This window comes from Furipterus horrens, unplaced genomic scaffold, assembly GCF_987537825.1.
Source record: "Furipterus horrens unplaced genomic scaffold, mFurHor1.1.pri manual_scaffold_6, whole genome shotgun sequence".
Taxonomy (NCBI): domain Eukaryota; kingdom Metazoa; phylum Chordata; class Mammalia; order Chiroptera; family Furipteridae; genus Furipterus; species Furipterus horrens.
Window position 1 is genome coordinate 60869685 of NW_028327176.1, and position 19848 is coordinate 60889532.

At 36.5% G+C, this 19848-nt stretch overlaps 1 protein-coding gene across 2 annotated transcripts in view; it reads left to right on the forward strand.

Moving 5' to 3' along the window:
• Positions 1-19848, forward strand: part of CTNNA2 (catenin alpha 2) — a 1309400-nt gene that overhangs the window by 265496 nt on the left and 1024056 nt on the right. For both annotated transcript variants that reach the window (XM_090281609.1, XM_090281608.1), the window contains exon 3: positions 11371-11566. In XM_090281609.1, the coding sequence (XP_090137735.1) occupies positions 11371-11566 (196 nt within the window). The remainder of the gene's footprint in view (positions 1-11370; positions 11567-19848) is intronic.

Genomic DNA, 19848 nt, shown 5'->3' on the forward strand with positions numbered 1-19848 from the left:
GACTGCATCAAGGTTCCAGTGGGAGAACTAAATGATGAGGAGATAGCCAACCTAACAGATGCAGAATTCAAAACACTGGTGATAAAGATGCTCACAGGCTTGACAGATATGCTTAAGTATGGCAAACACATAAGGGAAGAAGTGAAAGCTATACTAAGTGAAATGAAGGAAAAGCCACACAAAACCAGTGGTGAAGGGAAGGAAACTGGGGTTCAAATCAATGATTTGGATCATAAGGAAGAAAACAACAGTCAACCAGTACAAAATGAGGAAACAAGAATTGAAAAAAATGAGGAGAGGCTTAGGAACTTCTGGGACAACTTTAAACATGCCAACATCCAAACCATAGGGGGGCCAGAAAGAGAAGAGGAAGAACAAGAAATTGAAAACTTATGTGAGAAAATAATGAAGGAAAACTCCCCATATGTGTCAAAGAAAATAGACATACAAGTCCAGGAAGCCCGGAGAGTCCCAAACAGGCTAGACCGAATGAGGACCACACCAAGACACATAATAATTGAAATGCCAAAGGTGAAAGATAAAGAGAGAATCTTAAAAGTAGCAAGAGAAAAGCAGAGAGTTACCTACAAAGGGGTACCTATAAGACCATCAGCTGATTTCTCAAAAGAAACTTTGCAGGCAAGAAGGGACTGGCAAGAAGTAGTTAAGGTGATGAAAAGCAAGGACTTACAACCAAGATTATTCTATGTAGCAAAGTTATCATTTAGAATGGAAGGGCAGATGAAGTGCTTCCCAGACAAGGTAAAGCTAAAGGAGCTAATCATCATCAAGCCATTATTATATGAAATTTCAAAGGGACTTACTTTGAAAAAGATCAGAATTATTAACATTAAAATGACAACAAACTCACACCTATCAACAACTGAATCTAAAAATTAAGAACAAAATCCAACTAAGCAAACCAGAACAGGAACAGAATCATAGGTATGAGGATCATTTGGAGGGTTATCAGCTGGGAGGGGGGAGGGGGAGAAATGGGGAAATGGTGCAGGGATTAAGAAGCATAATTGGTAAATACAAAAACAGACAGGGGGAAGTTAAGAATATTATAAGAAAGAGTGAAGCCAAAGAACGTATATGCATGACTCATGGACATGAACTAAGTGGGGTGGGATTATTGGATGGAAGGGGCATACTGGGCAGAGGGGAACAGAAGGGAAAAAAGCTGAAACTACTCTAACAACATAATCAATAAAATATACTTAAAAAAATGAACTCATGAATACAGAGAAGAATTGGCGGTTGCCAGAGGTGGGGGATAGTGGTGGTTAAAATGGCTGAAAGTGATCAAACTGTAGAGACACTCAGTTATAAATTAAATGTGATGAAGATGTGATATATAGCATGTTGACTCTAGTTAATAACACTATACCATATATTTGAAAGTTGCTTAAAGAGTACATCTTAAAAGCTGTCATCAAAATAAATAATTTGTAACTATGTATGATGATGAACTTGATTTATTGTGATCATTTTGCAATATATACATATGTCAAGTAATTATGTTATCTATCTGAAACAAATACGATGTTGCATGTCAATTATAACTTAATAAAAATACATAAATATAAACATTAAAAAATAATGATATAAACTTTTAAAATATTTTATTCACTAGCTATAACTACTACAGTGATGTAGTTAGTATTAATTGTTCTAAAAGATAACCCTCAAAAATCTCAGAGTCAACACAATAGAAATTTTCTTCTGATTACATAATACCAGAAAGTCTTACTCTCTCCCCAGGTAAACTTTAGGGACTTCAGCTCCTTCCAGCTTGTGGCTTTACCATCTTCAATATCTGGCTTTCAAGTTTGTCAACTTAGGGCAAACACATGGAGTAGGATTTTAATGGAGCAGGTTGAGAAACTCGCATATCACCAATGCTCACCTTCCGTTGCTTACAATTCAATCAATGTAGGCTTGTCTTGTGACCAGAGGAAGCAGAAAGAAATTTGATAGCCCCATGACATCTTCTCTGTTAACAACAGTAAAAAATAAGTAAATAAGTGAACTTAGTTTTAATTAAAAGTAAGTAAATACAAAATATGGAACTAAAATGGCCAAATTTTCTGTATGCTTATGTTTTTTAAAGTTTTGCAAATTATGCTTGCTTTAGGCCATCATTAGCTAACATCTCAAGGAGCCTGGGGTGAGAGTCATTGTTAGTACTAATGGATGTAAATACATATTTTAACTTCTCAATTGTGATTAGATTGTCTTTTTTATGTCATTTTTTATTGTTATTTCATTACAGTTGTCCCAAATTTTTCCCCTTTGCCCTCCTCCGCCCATCCCACCCCTAGCTCCCACAGTTAATTCCCACACTGTTGTACATGTCTTTTTTTTTTTTAGCCTCATAATGTAGCTGACAAAGAGCTTGTGTTAAGAGTGGGAGAAGAGTCAGCTTTGCAGTTTCTTGCACTTCACTTGTTGCCTGTGTTTGTACTATCTTTAAGCTTTAGTTTCTTTGCAGGAGTTTTTTTTTCAGTTTCTGGTCCATTTGGTGAGTTTCTGTGTGTGTGTGTTTGAAAGTCAGTTAATTCTTTTTAAAAAAATTATTTATTTATTATTTGTTTGTTTATTTATTTATTTCTAGAGAGAGGGGAAAGGAGGGAGAGAGGGAGAGAAACATCACTGTGTGGTTGCCTCTCATGCGTCCCCAAGTGGGGACCTGATATGCAACCTAATAATGTACCCTGACTGAGAATTGAACCAGTGACACTTGGTTCGCAGGCCGATGCTCAATCCATTGAGCCACAGCAGCCAGGGCTTGAAAGTCAGTTAATTCTTAAATCTACAGAACCAGAGCTACAGGGAAATGTAAGGGTAATACTGAAAATTCCTTGGATTTGTGCCCCCACCTTCTCTCAAGATACCCGGTTTGTCTTATGTGGCTCAAGACCATCTGATGTAGAGGTGGGGTGGTGGTACCAGGATAAATAAGCCCTTATATGAAACATCAGTTTGGCTTAATTTATTTTTTTTACATTTTTAGACAAAAACCAATACAGACTCTTCGTGTTTTCCCTGCATCTCACCAACTGTCCTTTGGGGGAGGTGCCACACACACCCTAGGCTTGGTTGGAAGTTGCTCTGTCCAGCAGAGGCTTCGTGACCACAGCGGAACAAAGTTTTACCCAGGACACTTTGTTATGTCTGGGGGAAGGAAGGAGACTGCCTTTCTAGTGGACACCGGCAGCTAAACCTTCATCCCTCATGTCTTTTATTGAGGAGAATACATAGGAGAGATACAAGGTTAAAATTCATAAATTGTCTATTGTATTCAGGTGTTTGACAGTAACAGATAACATACACTAATTCGGGAGTCACACTGACTGATTAGAGTCAAGGTCTATAAAACATTGGGACCAGGTGCAGGGTCCCATATACTCCCTGCTAAAGATAGCTTATACTACATTGCTGATAAGGAAAGCAGAGCAAGTTCTAAAGCACAATGAGCTTAATAAGTGCTCTTTGATCTAATTCCCATGGCAACCCTCTGAGTGGTTGATAGTCATGTTCTGCACACAGCCTTGTGTTGAGACTTAGAGACATGAGCGGCCAGGACGCTGGCGGCTCATCATGCTCAGGCTGGGTCTACAATTCCTTAAACCGTGAGGAGTGGTTACCCACACTGTCCATTATTCCCTGTAGAGTGTGTGCAGTCTGGATCAGAGTCTATTAACTTTAAAGAATGAAAATGTCAAAGCAAGTGCTGTTGTTAGAGACTGCATTTAAAAGACTTGATAAAATTGAGGGGAGTGCAAGTTTTGGCCAGCTGAACCCTTTAGTTAACATAATGTTGATTCAAATATATATTTTTATTGTGCTTTCAGACTTATTGGAATAGCCTAGTTTTTCTTTTTTTCAGTTGTGCTTTTCTTTTTCTTTCTTTTTTGTTATTGTTCTCTTACAGTTGTCCCATTTTTATCCCCATTGCTCTCCCCTTCCCCACACCCTCCTTGGTCAATCCCCACCCTATTGTCCATGTCCATGGGTCATTTATACATGTTCCATGAGTAGACCTTTCCCCTTCTTTTCCCCCTTTCCTACCACCCCACTCTCCCCTGGTCACTGTAAATCTGTTTCTTATTTAACTGCCTCTGGTTCTATTTTGCTCATTTGTTTTGTTCATTAGTTTCTTGTATTAGGTAAAATTATATAGTTTTATTTTAACTTCAGTAAATATAAAGGAGTGAATCATGAACATAGTTTATCATTTTTTAATTTTCAGGGACATTCAAAACATCATGGAATTGCCTCAGGTGGGCACTGACTATTAAAATATTTAGGGTTTTTAAAAACAGAAACACCTTCTTACTCACTGAAAATCCCTCATTGTAAGCAATTGCTCCTTCATAGAATGTCTGGCATTACTTCAGTGTCTTAATTTGAGCATCATTTTTCATTTTTATGAGTGTGGATATTGAAAGTTATCAACATCCTGGGTTCTTAGTAGATCCTTTAAACAAGTTTATTTCTTGTTATTGTTTGATCTACCATGTTTTATCAAATCTAAGGTATCATAAATTATCTATATTTTAAGTACTCCTAAGAAAAATATAAAGTACCATCAAATAAATATCTTAAATGAAATAGGTTGTAGGATCCATCCTTATTTTTGTTGTATAATAGTATGGGGAAAAAAAGGCTTTCTTAGAGTTGACAGAATACAATATGGCCCCATGTCTTCCAGCAAAGATTTAAGGAGACATTTGAGGATATATAAAGTACTGGAAGGTTAACAGACCTCAAAGGAAAGTGATAAAAAAAAGATAAGATGACTATCGGTACTGATAAGGAGGAAAGATTGGGACAAATACAGTAATAATAATAAATGGATCAAATGCCTTAGAACAGGGAACACAAATGTGGGTTAAACTTTTTGATGTCAGCGTAAAAAGGAAATATTAATTTATTACTCAATAAAATGTTCATAAAATAAAATCAAGCCAGTTTCTAAGGAGAACCTCCAATATTTTTGGTACTGAAATCATACATACATTACTTTGTATAATGTAAAGAATGCTGTCATATCAATAAACATAGAGTTTACACAGTGAGTTTCTTTTATCCCTCCACTGAGCTACATGGTAGCATACTAAGGCAGTACAAACTTGCACCAGTGCCCAGTGTAATACCATTTCCCTTTACTTATCTGCTTTGATTTAGGGTGGTCGGGATTTTATAATAGGTGGAGAGAGAGATAAACTGAACTTCATTCAAACAAACTAAATGCTGTTTCTCCCAGATGCATTTTTGGATGGCAGTGAAAACAGACCATACCCTTTGGAGGTTGAGAAATGGAACTCCTCTGTGCTGCTACTTGCATATGAAACAGCAGGCCCTAATGGAGAAAGTGTTGATTTAACATCCTCTAAGGGAAATTTCAGTTCATCTGAAAAACCTGTGTCTAAAGAGAATGACACCTTGTTTCATCTTGGTTCACAGACAATATTGAGATGCTTCCTAGGAAATAAGTTTGACTCTTCACCAATAGGACGAATGAATGCTCGACTGCCTAATTGTTTTCCTCCATAAATTACATCCACAGAAAGTTTAGCCTGGAAAAAAATTTAATATAAGTGTAACTGGTGACTTATCTTGGCCTAAAAAATACCTCGACACTCAGGGTTAATTTCTGAATTCAGTATTATATTCTTTAAGATAAAGTATTTGGGAAATGTATACCAAAGCAACTGAATGAGAAGACTTGTGTTGTAGCAAGAGTTGGAGGTACTTCTGCAAAAAGTAATAACTTAAATGCAACACATATATAGGCCTTCTTTATAGTAATAATTAACTAGAAGAAATTCAGATCTGTTTAAGATTTTCAGTTGTTTCTGCAATAAACAACTTGATTTTGATCATTTTCTTTTCAAATATTCAACTCACTAAAGTCCTGCTTTCTAAAGGCTACACAGTAATCAAAATCCTGTGTATTATTAGGTGAACAATTGTGACAAATGAAATACTTCAGAATGACGTCTAACAGTAGAATTTGCAAAAACTTACTATTCACATCTGTAAAGTGCATGAATCTTGCAAAACAATGACCAAGTTATTATTTTTATTTTCAGCTCTTTGTTCTCTTTCATTGGTCTTGTGGAGATAAAATAATTGCTTGGTTTGCAGCATTTACATTTGTATGTTCTCATTTTTCTAAATTACTTGCAATTGCTTAACAGAGAAGATGGCCTTCCAGCCAAGAATTAGATGATCATTCATCAACAAATTGTTTTTGAGGATCTATGATAGGTCATGGTAACTGAAATAAGAGGAAGGGTTTACTTGTTAGAAGTAATTTCTCAATCTCTTACTTTTGCTTTAACTGAACTGCTGTTTATAAAGTCAATAATCCATATATATCATAATTTCATATGATGTATAAAAAATGCCCTAGCCCAGACCTACCTGAACAGAAGCACTGTAAGATATGAAAATGTGTCTTCTAACAAGCATCTAGGTGATTCTTAGGCATGATAAAGTCTGATAATCATTGTCCTAGAATTCAGAGCTTCTCAGATTTACTGTGCATATGAGTTATGTAGAAATCTTGTTAAAATACAGATTCTCTTTTAATAGGTCTAGAGTGGTGCTTGAGATTCAACATTTCTAACAAGCCCCAAGTGACAATGATATTTCTAGAATGCACTTTCGGTTGATTGCCATATGGGTGAGTTTTAGACAAATTATACCATCGCTGGCTCTGAGCAGATGTGACAGAGAAACCAAGACAAAATGCTTCAGTGCCCTCATTATTGTTTATTGTTTTGAAAAAATAAATTTTATGTCTATTGAGATCCTGGAAGCAGAGAACTAATCAGGTATAAGGATCATAGATAAATTGTTTTATAATAAAACATATTGCAAAAAAAATAAAAGAATGAAATTGTATTGGGCATGGTCTTATAGCTATTGTGAAGAAATGGAGAGTCTACACTTATGACATTAAATGGTGAGAACTCTATACCAGCTTGGTTCTCACAATTTTATACTAAGGTCACACCATCAGCATATCTGAAAGTAATGTGCCCATCCTCTGACTATTGCTGAGGTTTTTCACTGAGACCATCATTATGTCATGGTCACAGGTCCTTTGACCACTTATTTTATCTATGAGTTGTATGATTTCTTCTCTTCCTTGATGACAAGCAGAGACATTGAGGACATATCTGAAGTAGAGTTAAAGAGAAATCAAGTATCCTTCTATGCTGAGGTTGAGGACCCTAAAGAGAAGGGAGTATTTAAGATTAAAAGAGGAGTTGCACAGCTAATCAAACAGTTCTGGAGGGTGTGATCAGATTAGTGATAGGGGTAATGGTAACAGCATTCTTTTCCTGGCATATGAGGGAGGAATCTAAAAATGGGTACAGAGAAAAGTAAATTTGATGGTAGATAATGTCATTTTTGAACCTGCAGGAGTTTGGAAAAGGAAAAGATTATTGCTAAGAAAATTAGCCAGAAGATATTTCTAAGAGGAAGGATAATTGAGCCAGTAGCACTAAATGTGGCAGAGTGGTCCAATAAGATAAAACTAATTTGATTTTTGACAACTTATTAAGTACCTTAGTGAGATATCAGTTTTAAGAGGGCTTGCTCCAGGAGGTGTGAGGTTGAAAGCAAATTTTAGTGGGCTGATAAATGAATGGAAAGAGAAAATGGACACTTTAACATATGCTTCTATTATAAAAATTGGCAGTGACTAATAAAATTTAAACTCATTCAAAAGCCTTTCAAAGTTTTTCCTACCATATCTATTTACCCTTATTTCCTATATCTTTCATATACAGCCTTCTTCTCAAGTAGGACTGGTCTCCTTATTGGCTTGGAAAAAATCATATCCATTGCTACATGTCAATGTTCATCTATTACTTTTTGTGTCTGTTGCTGGAACTTCTTGCTTTCTTTTACCCCTACTGAACAAAAGATGTGCTCCAAAATTGTTAGAGAGAAAAGGAGTATGTGGATCTTGAATGACTCTTGCCTTGGTTGAAAGTTGGCATGGGGATTAGAAGGAGAGCCTGTTTGTGTAGGAGGAAGCATAACGTCCAACCAGGAATTTCAACAGAATAAAAATGTTTTAAAAGAGACTTAAAAGTCTGTCAGGACCATCTACTCCAGACCTAGTGACAGTCCGGATACCTAACCTTACATAAAGATACTTGTCATCTCCAGAGTTTATTGGCATGTCTCTTTACTATGTAAATCATCTTCTATGCTCGTCCTTAAATTTTTTATCATTTTATCCATAAAACATCTATAGTTTGTGCTATGATTATCTCTCCTAATAACAAATGATAGCTGTTATGTGATATTTAAAACTAAATTTTTCATTGGTTACTGCTGTTCTGTTAGATTGTTATTTATTTAATATCTAGCCACCTCACTCTTCATTCTTATAGTAGTTCTAATAGTTTGACTTTTAATTCTTTTACATTTTCTTGGTAGAATTATATTCTCTATAAGTAATGACATAATTTAGTGTTTGCCTTTGTAATATTTCTCTTTTCTTCTTTTTTGTTATCTGCTGTAGTCCCCCTTTATTCATCAGAGATATGTTCCAAGACTCCAGTGGGTACCTAAAATTGTGGATAGTACCAAATCATATATATATTGTTTTTCCTATGCATATATAACTATGATAAAGTTTAACTTATAAATTAGTCACAATGAGAGATTAATGCCAATAACTATAATAGTACAATTACAACAGTGTATACTGTAATAAAAGTTATGTGAATGTGCATAAAGTAAAGTGGTACTTGAACCCAAGCAGTGCAATGCCATCAATCTGATAAACCCAGAGGGCTACTAAGTGACTAAGAGGAGTGGGAGGCATACCCAGCATGGGTGCGCTGGACAAAGGCATGACTCACATTCCTGGTGGACAGAACAGGGCAGCTGACATTTCATCATGTTACTCAGAAAGACGTGCAATTTAAAATTTATGAATTTTTTATTTCCCATTTAATATTTTTAGATGTGTTGACTGAAACCATGGAAAGCAAACCTTGGATTGGAAGTGGGGGGCAGGGAGAATCGCAATTTGTTGACTTTGTCTCCCAAAAAAACACTGAATGATGAGAGCTGACATTATTTCTTTATCCTAAACTGATTAAGACATGAACATTTATGGAACCCCATCATTATCCTTTTTTTTCTTTTTTCTTATCCTTCATATTCTTTCACTCATGAGTAAATGAAACCTTTTACTAAAAGAAGATTGAATTGATCTGCTTCATTTGAAAGTAATCACATTTTTCTTAGGAACTGCCTGGTAATGTTTCATGTTTATTTTTTTTTCCATATAACTGATACTTCTTACTGACTTGTTATTATGAGCATTACTGAAAACAGTGATTGTACTGTGAGATAAAAGAAGAATTTAAATGTGTTTGTTTTTACAAAAATGAACCAATGGTATAGTCATTTAGCTATTTTGGTAGATCTGCTATCAGCTCCTACTCCCACAAACTGTCAATATGCCTAAAGTTAACAGTTCCCTCCACCATTTTTTTTTCTAATTAGAGAAGACTAAAAAATTGAATTACAAAACCTCTCAGAATGATGTACAAAATGAGAATAAATCATATATCAGTGGGAATAGGTACATTTCCCTTTAATAAAGAGCCGAGCAAAAAAGCAGAGATCTAATGCATGGTATGATGAATATAGACAACAGTGTGTACTGTTATTATGGAATGTGATAGAGGTGCTGAACATTGCTACAACAGCAATCATATCACTATATATATCAAATTAACACATCATGTATCTTAAATTTATACTATGTTACATGTCAAATATATTCAATAAAGTAAAAAATAAAGTTAAAATATCTTTTAAAAAATGCTTTTGTTGACACTACTCCAGAGGTTCCCATTCCTTCCCCTCCTTTGCCCACCTGTTTGCTGTGTTCCTTAGAGAGCTTATGTTTCCAGGTACTGGCAGTTTGGGGTACCTGAGGCTCCTGGAAAGTGCTGTATTTATGTGTTAGAGTAAATCCTCACTACTGAGAACACTCGCACCCTTGAAAAGTAACTTTTGTGACAGGCTGCCTTTTTTCTGATGGTTACCTCTTTGTGAGTAGAATTGAAAATTCTATACTGTGTTACATACTGACTGCATACACATTTTACAGCTAATTACTATTATCTGACAGTCTTATTCTCAATGACTTTACATTTCTTTTATTGTGTGTAGTGTTTGTATTTAAATGTCCTTATAGAGCCTCTTAATTCACTGCATCTAATTAACAATCAAAATAATATGTTTTCTCTTCTGGTGTGATCTTGTGCCCCATAAATTGATTGAACATTAATTGTGACTTTGACTAATAATCACTTGGCTTGCTCTCAGATTTGGAATAAACAGCAGAAACTATAGCATTTGGAACTTTTCTCTGTACTACCTTTCTTGATAACCTCCAATAAAATCTATCAGCTAAGCAGAACAAATATCAATATAGATAAACCACAGTGCCCACATACTTATGAACTGCTAAAAAAAATGCAGGGGTAACAATGAACAGCAACTTTTGCTGAACGGAATGTGGAACTATTGCATTCATTTCCCTCCCAAACTTGTCATTGGCAGAAAAGAGAGGTCCAGAATTCCAGAGGAGATAACAAGTTCTTTAAAAGATATGTAAAGCTTTGTTCGGCAATTAAACAGCTCTAAATATAGTGCTAAAAGAAGTTTGACAGATGAGATATGTATTGAAATTATGATACTTAGAAGAGGAGTGATAATGCTAATCTTATTTCAATTCTGAAAACTTTAGCTGGTTCACAAAATGTAAAGATTGCATCATTCAATCCCCTCAGATTAAATTTACCATTTTGTTTTTAAAAGGTGAAATCAGATATAATCTTCATAAATCCTTGTAGGTGACTGATAACTTATGGGCATTAACAGTCCAGTGTTTATTAACTGCTCGTTCACCTCTGCCCTGACTCTTGGCCCAGAACTAGGTATTGGTTCTCCCAACTCAGGGCTCAGAGACAATTCCACATTTTGTTTTGTGTCCTTTCCTCCCTGAAGCGGTAGTCCAACAAACACTGTATTTGTCAATCTGTGAACACACAACTTCCAGGGAACTGGAAACTTTGAGCTACTGACACCTCTGCTCTTTCTACTTATTCGTACACTGTACTTTTACTTTTCTGCCTTATATAAATAACTTTATGTCTTTATTCATATAATTACATATTTTCCTTTAGGTGAAGCTATGTGATGTGCATTCATGATCTAATAAAGGGTATTTAAACATTATGAGGTGATAATATGTTATTTCTGGACAGTTTTGCAGGGTTGTCTTACAGTTTTTCTTTTATATTTAAGGTGACAACTCTTGTTAACACAAGCAACAAAGGCCCATCTGGTAAAAAGAAAGGGAGATCAAAGAAAGCCCATGTACTAGCTGCGTCTGTGGAGCAAGCCACTCAGAACTTCCTGGAAAAGGGGGAACAGATTGCTAAGGAGAGTCAAGATCTCAAAGAAGAATTGATTGCTGCTGTGGAAGATGTGCGCAAGCAAGGTAGGCAGAGTAATATTGTTCAAGAGGGATATGTATGAATGTGTAAACAGTGGATTTCTCTCTAGAATCAATGCATATTTCGTCAAAGAAGTCATTTTGTTTCTTTCCCTCTGTATCTGCACTTGTCTTTTTAAAATATTTGCTAGAATTAGGTACTTAGACAAATAGAGGTGTTTTTTATTGTGGCAGTATAACACAGCTACACTCCAGGGCTGATGTTACTTCAAAGTCTTCAAGTTGTTTTCTCTCAGTAGATGAAAACAGACCCTTGAGAACAGGATGAGAAGACCTCATACTGTTAGAGTGAACAAACACTGGGATTTTAGGGATGAAGGGAGGAAAAGAATAAAGTCATGTAATAAATTATTGTTGCTTTGTATGGTTCCCAAGTGGATATTTTCAGGTCACAGCTTTCTTCCAAAATCTAGCTCTCTGGTTATTGATAAATTATATAGCTAACTAGTTAGCTAAAATATTATTTACTTACCATGTTTAAAGATTTTGTTTTAAAATATATAAAAAATAAAATGTACCATTCACCTGTTCTTTAGGGTCCACTGCAGTAGTGTAAAATATATTCTCATTGTTGTGTGACCTTTTTAATCTTGGGGAACTGAAACTCTATCCCTATTAAGCAAAATTCCCCACTCCCTTCTCCCCCAGCCCCTGGCAACCACTGATCCCTAGGCTACATTCTCAAAGCATTTGTCTATTTGGAATCTTTAGCTGAAAGTTCTAAGGCACCATGAAATTAAAATAGAATCTTCTTCACCGCCTGGCCTCCATTCTGCATTTTTTTTTTACCTCAGAATGACACACATATGTATCCAGTTGCGCATTGCAGAAATCTGGGTATATTATTCTTGTCATTTCTCTCTTCTTCCAAATCTAATCTATTATAAAGTCCCATAGATTTTAACTCCTAAATATCTCTGAAATGGATGAATTCCTGTTTCAGTTATTCATAAGAACCATGTTTTAGCCACGGCAGGGCCTTGATGCATGCCATTGCCTTTCACATAGTTAAGGATGACTCCTTCTGCATATCCCAGCTCAAATGACACCTTCCCACCAAAACCCTTCCTGATGCGGCTATTTTCATTGTCACTCTGCACAGGATAGTTTAATATTCATGGGCTGACTGGATTGATAACTTTCTTTCTTGCCAAAGTGTAAATCAGTAAAGATACAGACCATACCATATGTCTTCTGCTGATCAATGATTTGCAATGCTTAATACTCACAAAACTTCAAAAAATTATTCTTTTTTTAAAGTATATTTTATTGATTATATCGTTACAATAGTTCCAATTCTTTCCCCTTTGCACCCCTCCGCCGAGCACCCCCCTCCGCCCAGCACCCCCCGCCCCCAACAACACCCCCCAAGTCCATGCCCATGGGTCATACATACAAGCTCTCCTGCCTCACCCTTTCATATATTCTTCTTCTTCTTTTTTTCTAAATAATTAATTAATTATTTTAACAATAAAAAATAACAATCCCTCCCTCTCAGACTTCAGACCCTTTATAATCTTATAAAGGACAATGGGCGAAGGTCTTGAGCTCCTCTAGCTGCTTCAAGCTGGACATGGTAGTTGTCCTACCTACCCTTGGATCCAGAAATTCCTAATAAGAGTGTGGATGTGGAGGGGAGGGTGGCCTTCCCACATGGGGAAGGATCGTGCAGACTCCAGTTTGGTTGGCTGTCCCCAGACAACGGCATGCTTGATTTAACAGGCTGGCATCCTTGTTGTATTCTGGAGGCAACAGATTTGGCAACAGGGTTAAAGGACATCATTCAATCCATAATCACTAGATGATAAAGAACAGGTATTAATTTTTCAATGTCCCACATTAGGGAAAAGAAGGGCTTCTTTGGAGGAAGGTGTGCCAGGCCCATCTCACCTGTCCAAAACCTTTTTGTCCATTATACTTAGTTTGGGCTGAGGGAAATATTTTAGGTTTACCCCCTCTCAAGCCTCTGGGCTCTTTCTGTCCCAGCCATTAAGACAGAAAAGAGAAACCAGTTTTGAAGTGAAGCCCACAGACCACCCCATTCTTCACCAACCCAGCCACTTAGTTCAGCCAAACCATTGAGGCAGTTATGCAGACAGGATAAGTGAGGCCTGTATGTACAGACAATCACTCAGGTAATGAGATCGTAGGCTTATGCCCTTTGAAAACAGAAAACACATGTTAATTTATGTAACATAACCCACATACAAGTCTCTAAATCTGTAGGACTGTCTTATCGGAAAGACATCCAGTTGCAAGGCATTTGACATTCTTCTTGCCTGTAAATTAAACATCTTTGATAATGCCACAGACATAGTTTAACTTTCAAATGAAAACATATTTTAAATGAAAAGAAACTTTAAAGATGGTTAGCTGCACTACTTTATAGTCTACCACTGAGCATTGTGATTTTCCTCGAATCGCGACTTCTCTCCCTAAAATTACCCTCCTTGTCATTAAAGGGACTGCATTAAGTCCATTTTTAATTTATCCTGTTCATTTGCATAAACACAACAAGAGCAGAAAATGATCACTTATGATCTTTAGTTCTGCTTTGCTGGAACTTACGCAAGGAACATTTAGGGTGACTTTCAGTCTGCCCTTCAAGGCACAGAAGCAGAACCGCATACCTGGCATTTAGCCTTGCCTGTAAACACCTGTCTTTTCCAAGTCCTTTTGGTTTTCCATTGTGCCTTAAGGTCCCATCTAGCCATCTTTCAGGTAAACAACCTTCATTCCTTCCCTGGAAAGATTGCCATGGACCGCACATCCATCCAAGGTACCAGGCCTTTTATCTCGTGGACTTTTTTTACCTTTGAAAGTCAATCCCAGTTCGTCAGGGCTTTTTGATAACAACCAGAGCCCAAGCATGTCTCCTTTAGGCATGACATTCCAGTCAAAGTCTTAGTTAAAAAAAACAAACCTCTATTAACAACTGATCCTATTAGTTTTATGCAAAGAAACTTATGTCATTACTTACTTCTTTAAAATGTGAAACTATGGAGGGATCACATAGGGAGAAAAATATACAGTGTGAAGGAAAATCCTTGTCCTTCCAATATTCACTGAACTTGCATTTTCATTCTTTATATTTTTATTTTTTCCCCCACTAAAAAATTTTTTTGTTTGTTTTTCCATTACAGTTGTCCCACTTTTTTTCCCCCTCTTGCTTCATTGCACTGTGCTCCCCCTTCTCCCACATTCAGTCCCCAACCAGTTGTCCATGTCCATGGGTCATTTACACATGTTCTTTGACTAGACCCTTCCCCTTCTTACCCCCTTCTCTCCCTCCCACCTCCCCCTTTGTTACTGTTAGTTTATTCCTTGTTTACATACCTCTGGTTCAATTTTGCTCATTTGTTTGTGTTGTTCATTAGTTTCCTGTAATAGGTGATAGCATAAGGCATTTTTTTTTTCGTTGCCTGGCTTATTTCACTAAGCATAATTCTCTCTAGTTCCAATCATGTTGTTGCAAATGGTAGAAGTTCCTTCTTTCTCTCAGTACTTATTCATTGTCATTTTCCCCCTTTGTACTCATGTTCCTCTCTGTCTCTCTCTGTTTCTTCATCTTCTTAAAGCAGACCCTTTAGCATCTCTTGCAATGCTGGTTTGGTGGAGATGTATTCTTTTAGCCTTCTTTTGTCTTGGAAACTCCTGATTTCACTTTCCATTTTGAATGAGAGCCTTGCTGGGTAGAGTATTCTTGGTTGTAGGCCTTTGTTTTTTATTGCTTGGAATATTTTTTGCCATTCCCTTCTGGCTTGTAGTGTTTCTGCTGAGAAATCTGATGAAAGCCTTATTGGAGTTCCCTTGTATGTTATTAGTTGTTTCTCTCTTGCTGCTTTTAGGATTCTCTCTTTGTCTTTGAATGTTGGCATTTTAATTATTATGTGTCTTTAGGTGGGCCTGTTTGGGTTCATCTTCATTGGAACTCTCTGTGCTTCCTGGACTTGCATGACTCTTTCTCTCCTCATGTTAGGAAAGTTTTCTGTCATTAGTTTTTCAAAGAGGTTTTCTATCCCTTGCTCTTCTTCTTCTCCTTCAGGAATTCCTATGATATGGATATTATTACGTTTCATGTTATTCTGCAGTTGTCTTAGAGCCTCTTCAGTCTTGTTCAATCTTTTTTCATTTTGTTGCACTGTCTGGGAGTTTTTGTCTACATTGTCTTCCAGCTTGCTGATCCAATCTTCTGCTTCCTCTAGCCTGCTTTTAATTCCTTCTACTGTGTTCTTCAATTCAGAGATCATATTCTTCATTTCCTCCTGGCTCTTATTGATAGCTTCTATGTCCTTTTTCATGCTGGTGTAATTCTCAGTAAGTTCCTTGTAGTTTTTCTGGAGTTCCTTGTAGTTTCCGCTGAGCTCATTGAGCTTCTCCGTAATCCATGCTTTCAATTCCATATTTGATAGTTGCCTCCCCTCTATTTCATTTAGCACTCTTTCTGGGGATTCTACCTTTCCTTTTGACAGGGGGTTGTTTCTCTGTCTCCCCATTTTTGTGATTCCTATTGTTTGTTGGTGCTTCTTAGAATGATCTGCACTTCCTGGATCTGCTCCTGGTGGTGTCACATCATGTACCAGTCTGGCCCTAGGCAGCCTGTTGGAGACTTCCAGGGATCTACTGCCATTGTCTGTCTTCTTTAGTTGTTAATCTACTCAATCTGTGATTAGCCGTCAGGCTTAAGGACCGTGGGTGTCGCAGCTTAATTCCTGTAGGCAGGGCTTTTGCTTCCCCTCAGGCTGATGCCAGTTGGAGGGTGATGGTCTTCCTGCAGTGTGGGGATGAGTTAGCACTGGGACCCAGTTGGCTGCCTCCCCAGTTTTCCCCTCAAAGCCACCACACCAAACTCTCCCCAAGCGTCTCCAGTCCTCTCTGCCTTCCCTCTGCTTGACCCCAGGGTAAGTGGGGGCAAAATATTTTTGTATGTGATCTGCTTAAAAGCTCTTTTTCTCCGGCTGTTTCTCTCCAGCTAGCAAGAAACCCTGTGGCTTTTTGCTTTTCTCAGCTGGATACTATTTTACTTTCCATTCTGTTGCTATAGGCTGGGAAGCCCAGCTGGGGGGTTAGATCCTGCCCTTCTCAGGGGGAACCCCCAGCTGCTGAGCTGTTTTTCAGTCCCTTCAGCTGCCACCCATGGGAGCCCAGCCAGCCCTTCCGCATCTCCTCACTCCCTACTAGTCACGTTGTGATGTAGTGGCCTTTTCTGTCTCTCCGTGGTTATAAGACTTCTCTCCAGCTAGTGTTCAGTTGGTTATTCCATATGATTTCTCCAAAATTAAGTTGTAAATCCAGACTAGTTCTGGGAGGAGGTTAGTGTAGCTTCCACTTAATCCTCCACCATCTTGTTTCTAACAAATTTTTCTTGAGAGTGAATAAAGCTATAGATGAATGAAAGTTCTCTTTTCTTTCCTCTTGTAAACCTACCAACTGAATATTTAGTCCCTGGAAATACCAGCCCTCCTTCCACACCAACAACCACCTTCTGCAGGCGACCACTTTATCCCCCTGAAAGTTCATTTTGTTTACATTATACTAATGTAAATGTTACTTTAATTTCTAATGTTAAAATTTACATATTTTATCCAATGTGGATGGAGTATATTTGTGTATGTGTCTTAGCAATGTGTAACCTTACACATTTTTAGGTGTTATTGAAAAGTGGTTTTCTTTCTGAATTATAGATAGACACTTATTTCCGTGTATCTAGCCTGGATAATTTCTTTTTCTTCTTTCTTTTCTTTTTTCTTTTTTAGGTTGACTGACATATCATTAATTGCACACATTTAAAGCATGCAATTTGATAAGCTTTGACAAATGTATACAGCGTAAAATCATCACCACACTCAAGATAGCAGAATGTTCCCAGTGGAGAGGGTTTTGATCTACTGGTCCCTAGGCTACTTTCTCAAAGAATTTGTATTTTATAAGGATATATTTTCCCTTTTAGTTTCTTCAACAATCTCAGCTTTCCCTTTTTGTGTGCAAGAAGTTAGTTTTGATACCTTTTGTAGAAATTAATATTTTGTTTTCTTGATGTTTATATGAAATGGTGTTTTCAACAGTTTTTGGCTAGACTGTCCTAGTAATATTAGAGTGAGAACTTTTAAAGATGTGAATTTAGGACAGCTTACAGTGGTGACTCTTCTGGAGAATATTTTTAACTTCCCCTGTATTACTTGCATTCATTTCTTGTTACAGAAAAGTTGTGCATCAGAAATGATGCCCATTAGTCACCTGTAGAACATCCAACTGCCTCATGTCTCTTTCTCCGAACAGTGTCCAGTTCAAGGCGACATTACTATATTGCAAAAAATGACAAACAGTTTCCTGGAAAAATTCCTTTCTCCTGTGTCTCTCTCTTAAATATCTCCCACACCCTTCAGTGGCCTGTCATGTGTGGAGGATGCCTCTCTTCCACAAGAAGAGTCCTCAGGTTTTTATTCCAATTCTGTGTCCATAGATTCTCTTATCTGCTTTCTTCCCCTTCTCAGCTCATTACTGTGTAATCTCCTTACATGTGTGTTTTTGCCCAATTTTTCTGTTTGTTCATTACCCAGGGTTTATTTATAAGTGAGAGCATGAGTTGATTTTCAGAGAGCTGGTGAGAATATGGACCATGAGAGGAGCAAATGAGGCATAGGACAGGAGTATTTGATTATTGGCAATTATAAAAAACAGTATCTTCCCTTCTATCATAGAAATTTTCTTTCTAATATGTAAGATGATACTTAGTAATTATGGAAAAACTCTCATTTAGAAACCATTTCCTCTTTTAAAGTGGCTTTAGCATGCTTACATTCTTATTTGATAATATGTAGAGTAGAAACTGAATCTATTAGAAGGGTATTTTTGCTTTTTAATTGTTTTTGTTTTTTTAAATCAAATGATCAAAAGTATGCCTCTTAAAAAAATTCAGTGTGAGCAGATGCCACATGTTTTAATATTATTCATTTCCATTTTCACATTTTAAAAAATCCTCATCCAAGGACACTTTTTCATTGCTTTTAGCATGAGAGGAAAGGAGAAAGAAAAACATCAATGTGAGAGAAAAGCATCGATTGCTTGCCTCCCATAAAAGTGCTTGCAGCAAGGATCAAACTTGCAACCTTTTGGTTATGGGATGATGCTCCAACTGAGTCACACCAGCCAGGGACATTTTCAAATTTTTAATGTTTTAATGTTTTTTGTTGCTTTTTTAAGTTTCACAACAAAAATTATGGTTATAATTACTGTAATGTGACAAGATCATATATGAAATGATCAAACTATGTCATATTATATCTCAAATGGTTAACTTTAACATTGTTTGAAATACTTTATAATTTAAAAAATATATATTTTCTCTTTTAAACCTAGACAGCATGCCAGATTTTTTAAAGTGCTCATTATGAGTAATGACAATATTTTTACCCTAGAATATTATACTACAAGATTTTCTTGTACTTTTAATTTATATCATGCAGAAAACATATTTGAGTAGGCTTATGATAACATTTATGTTAAAAGCAAGTTACAAGTAACATTTAAAAATAAATAAAGAAGAGAAATCATTGTATTCAAAAATTAAAACTATGATATTTTAGGTTTGGGTAAAGATGGACAATTTGGTCAGGGGTGTGTGTGTCTGTTTCATCATAGCTGAATTAATTGCATATACATAGATTATCTTCCTAATTTAGTTTAAACTTCATCATTATAGGAACAATGATGTGTATATATAGGTATTTATTTCTACTTCTAAAGCAGCTGGCATGCTTCTCTAGCACATGACAGGTGATAGGAGAGATATGTGAAGTCAGCAAAGTACTGGATGCTTTATAAAGATATGTATATGACTTCTGATCTGACTCTTGCCAGCAACTATATAATCTAAACTAAATTACTTAATCATTTTCAGCCTCAGTGTCTCTGTTTTTCAAATACAGACAATAATTGTTGTGGTTGCTTCACTTGATTGTTTTATATAATAAGGTTACAAGACTAAAAAACATATATTCTATATATTCTATATATAATGTATATATATCAGAATAGATGAATAAATTATAACTTAGTAAATTAATCTGTATTCCATATGGCAATAATGCTTCTTCCTAATTGATGAGCAATCAGGGCCCTTCCAACCAGAATACTGGAGACTGAATCAGCATCCAGAAGTCTCCCAGAAGGGACTGAACAGTTTAGTGTGGCTTAGATTTCATGGTAGTTGCAAATGGCCTCAGGAAACTATTATTGGATAGTTGTGCAGCCAGTGAACCATACAT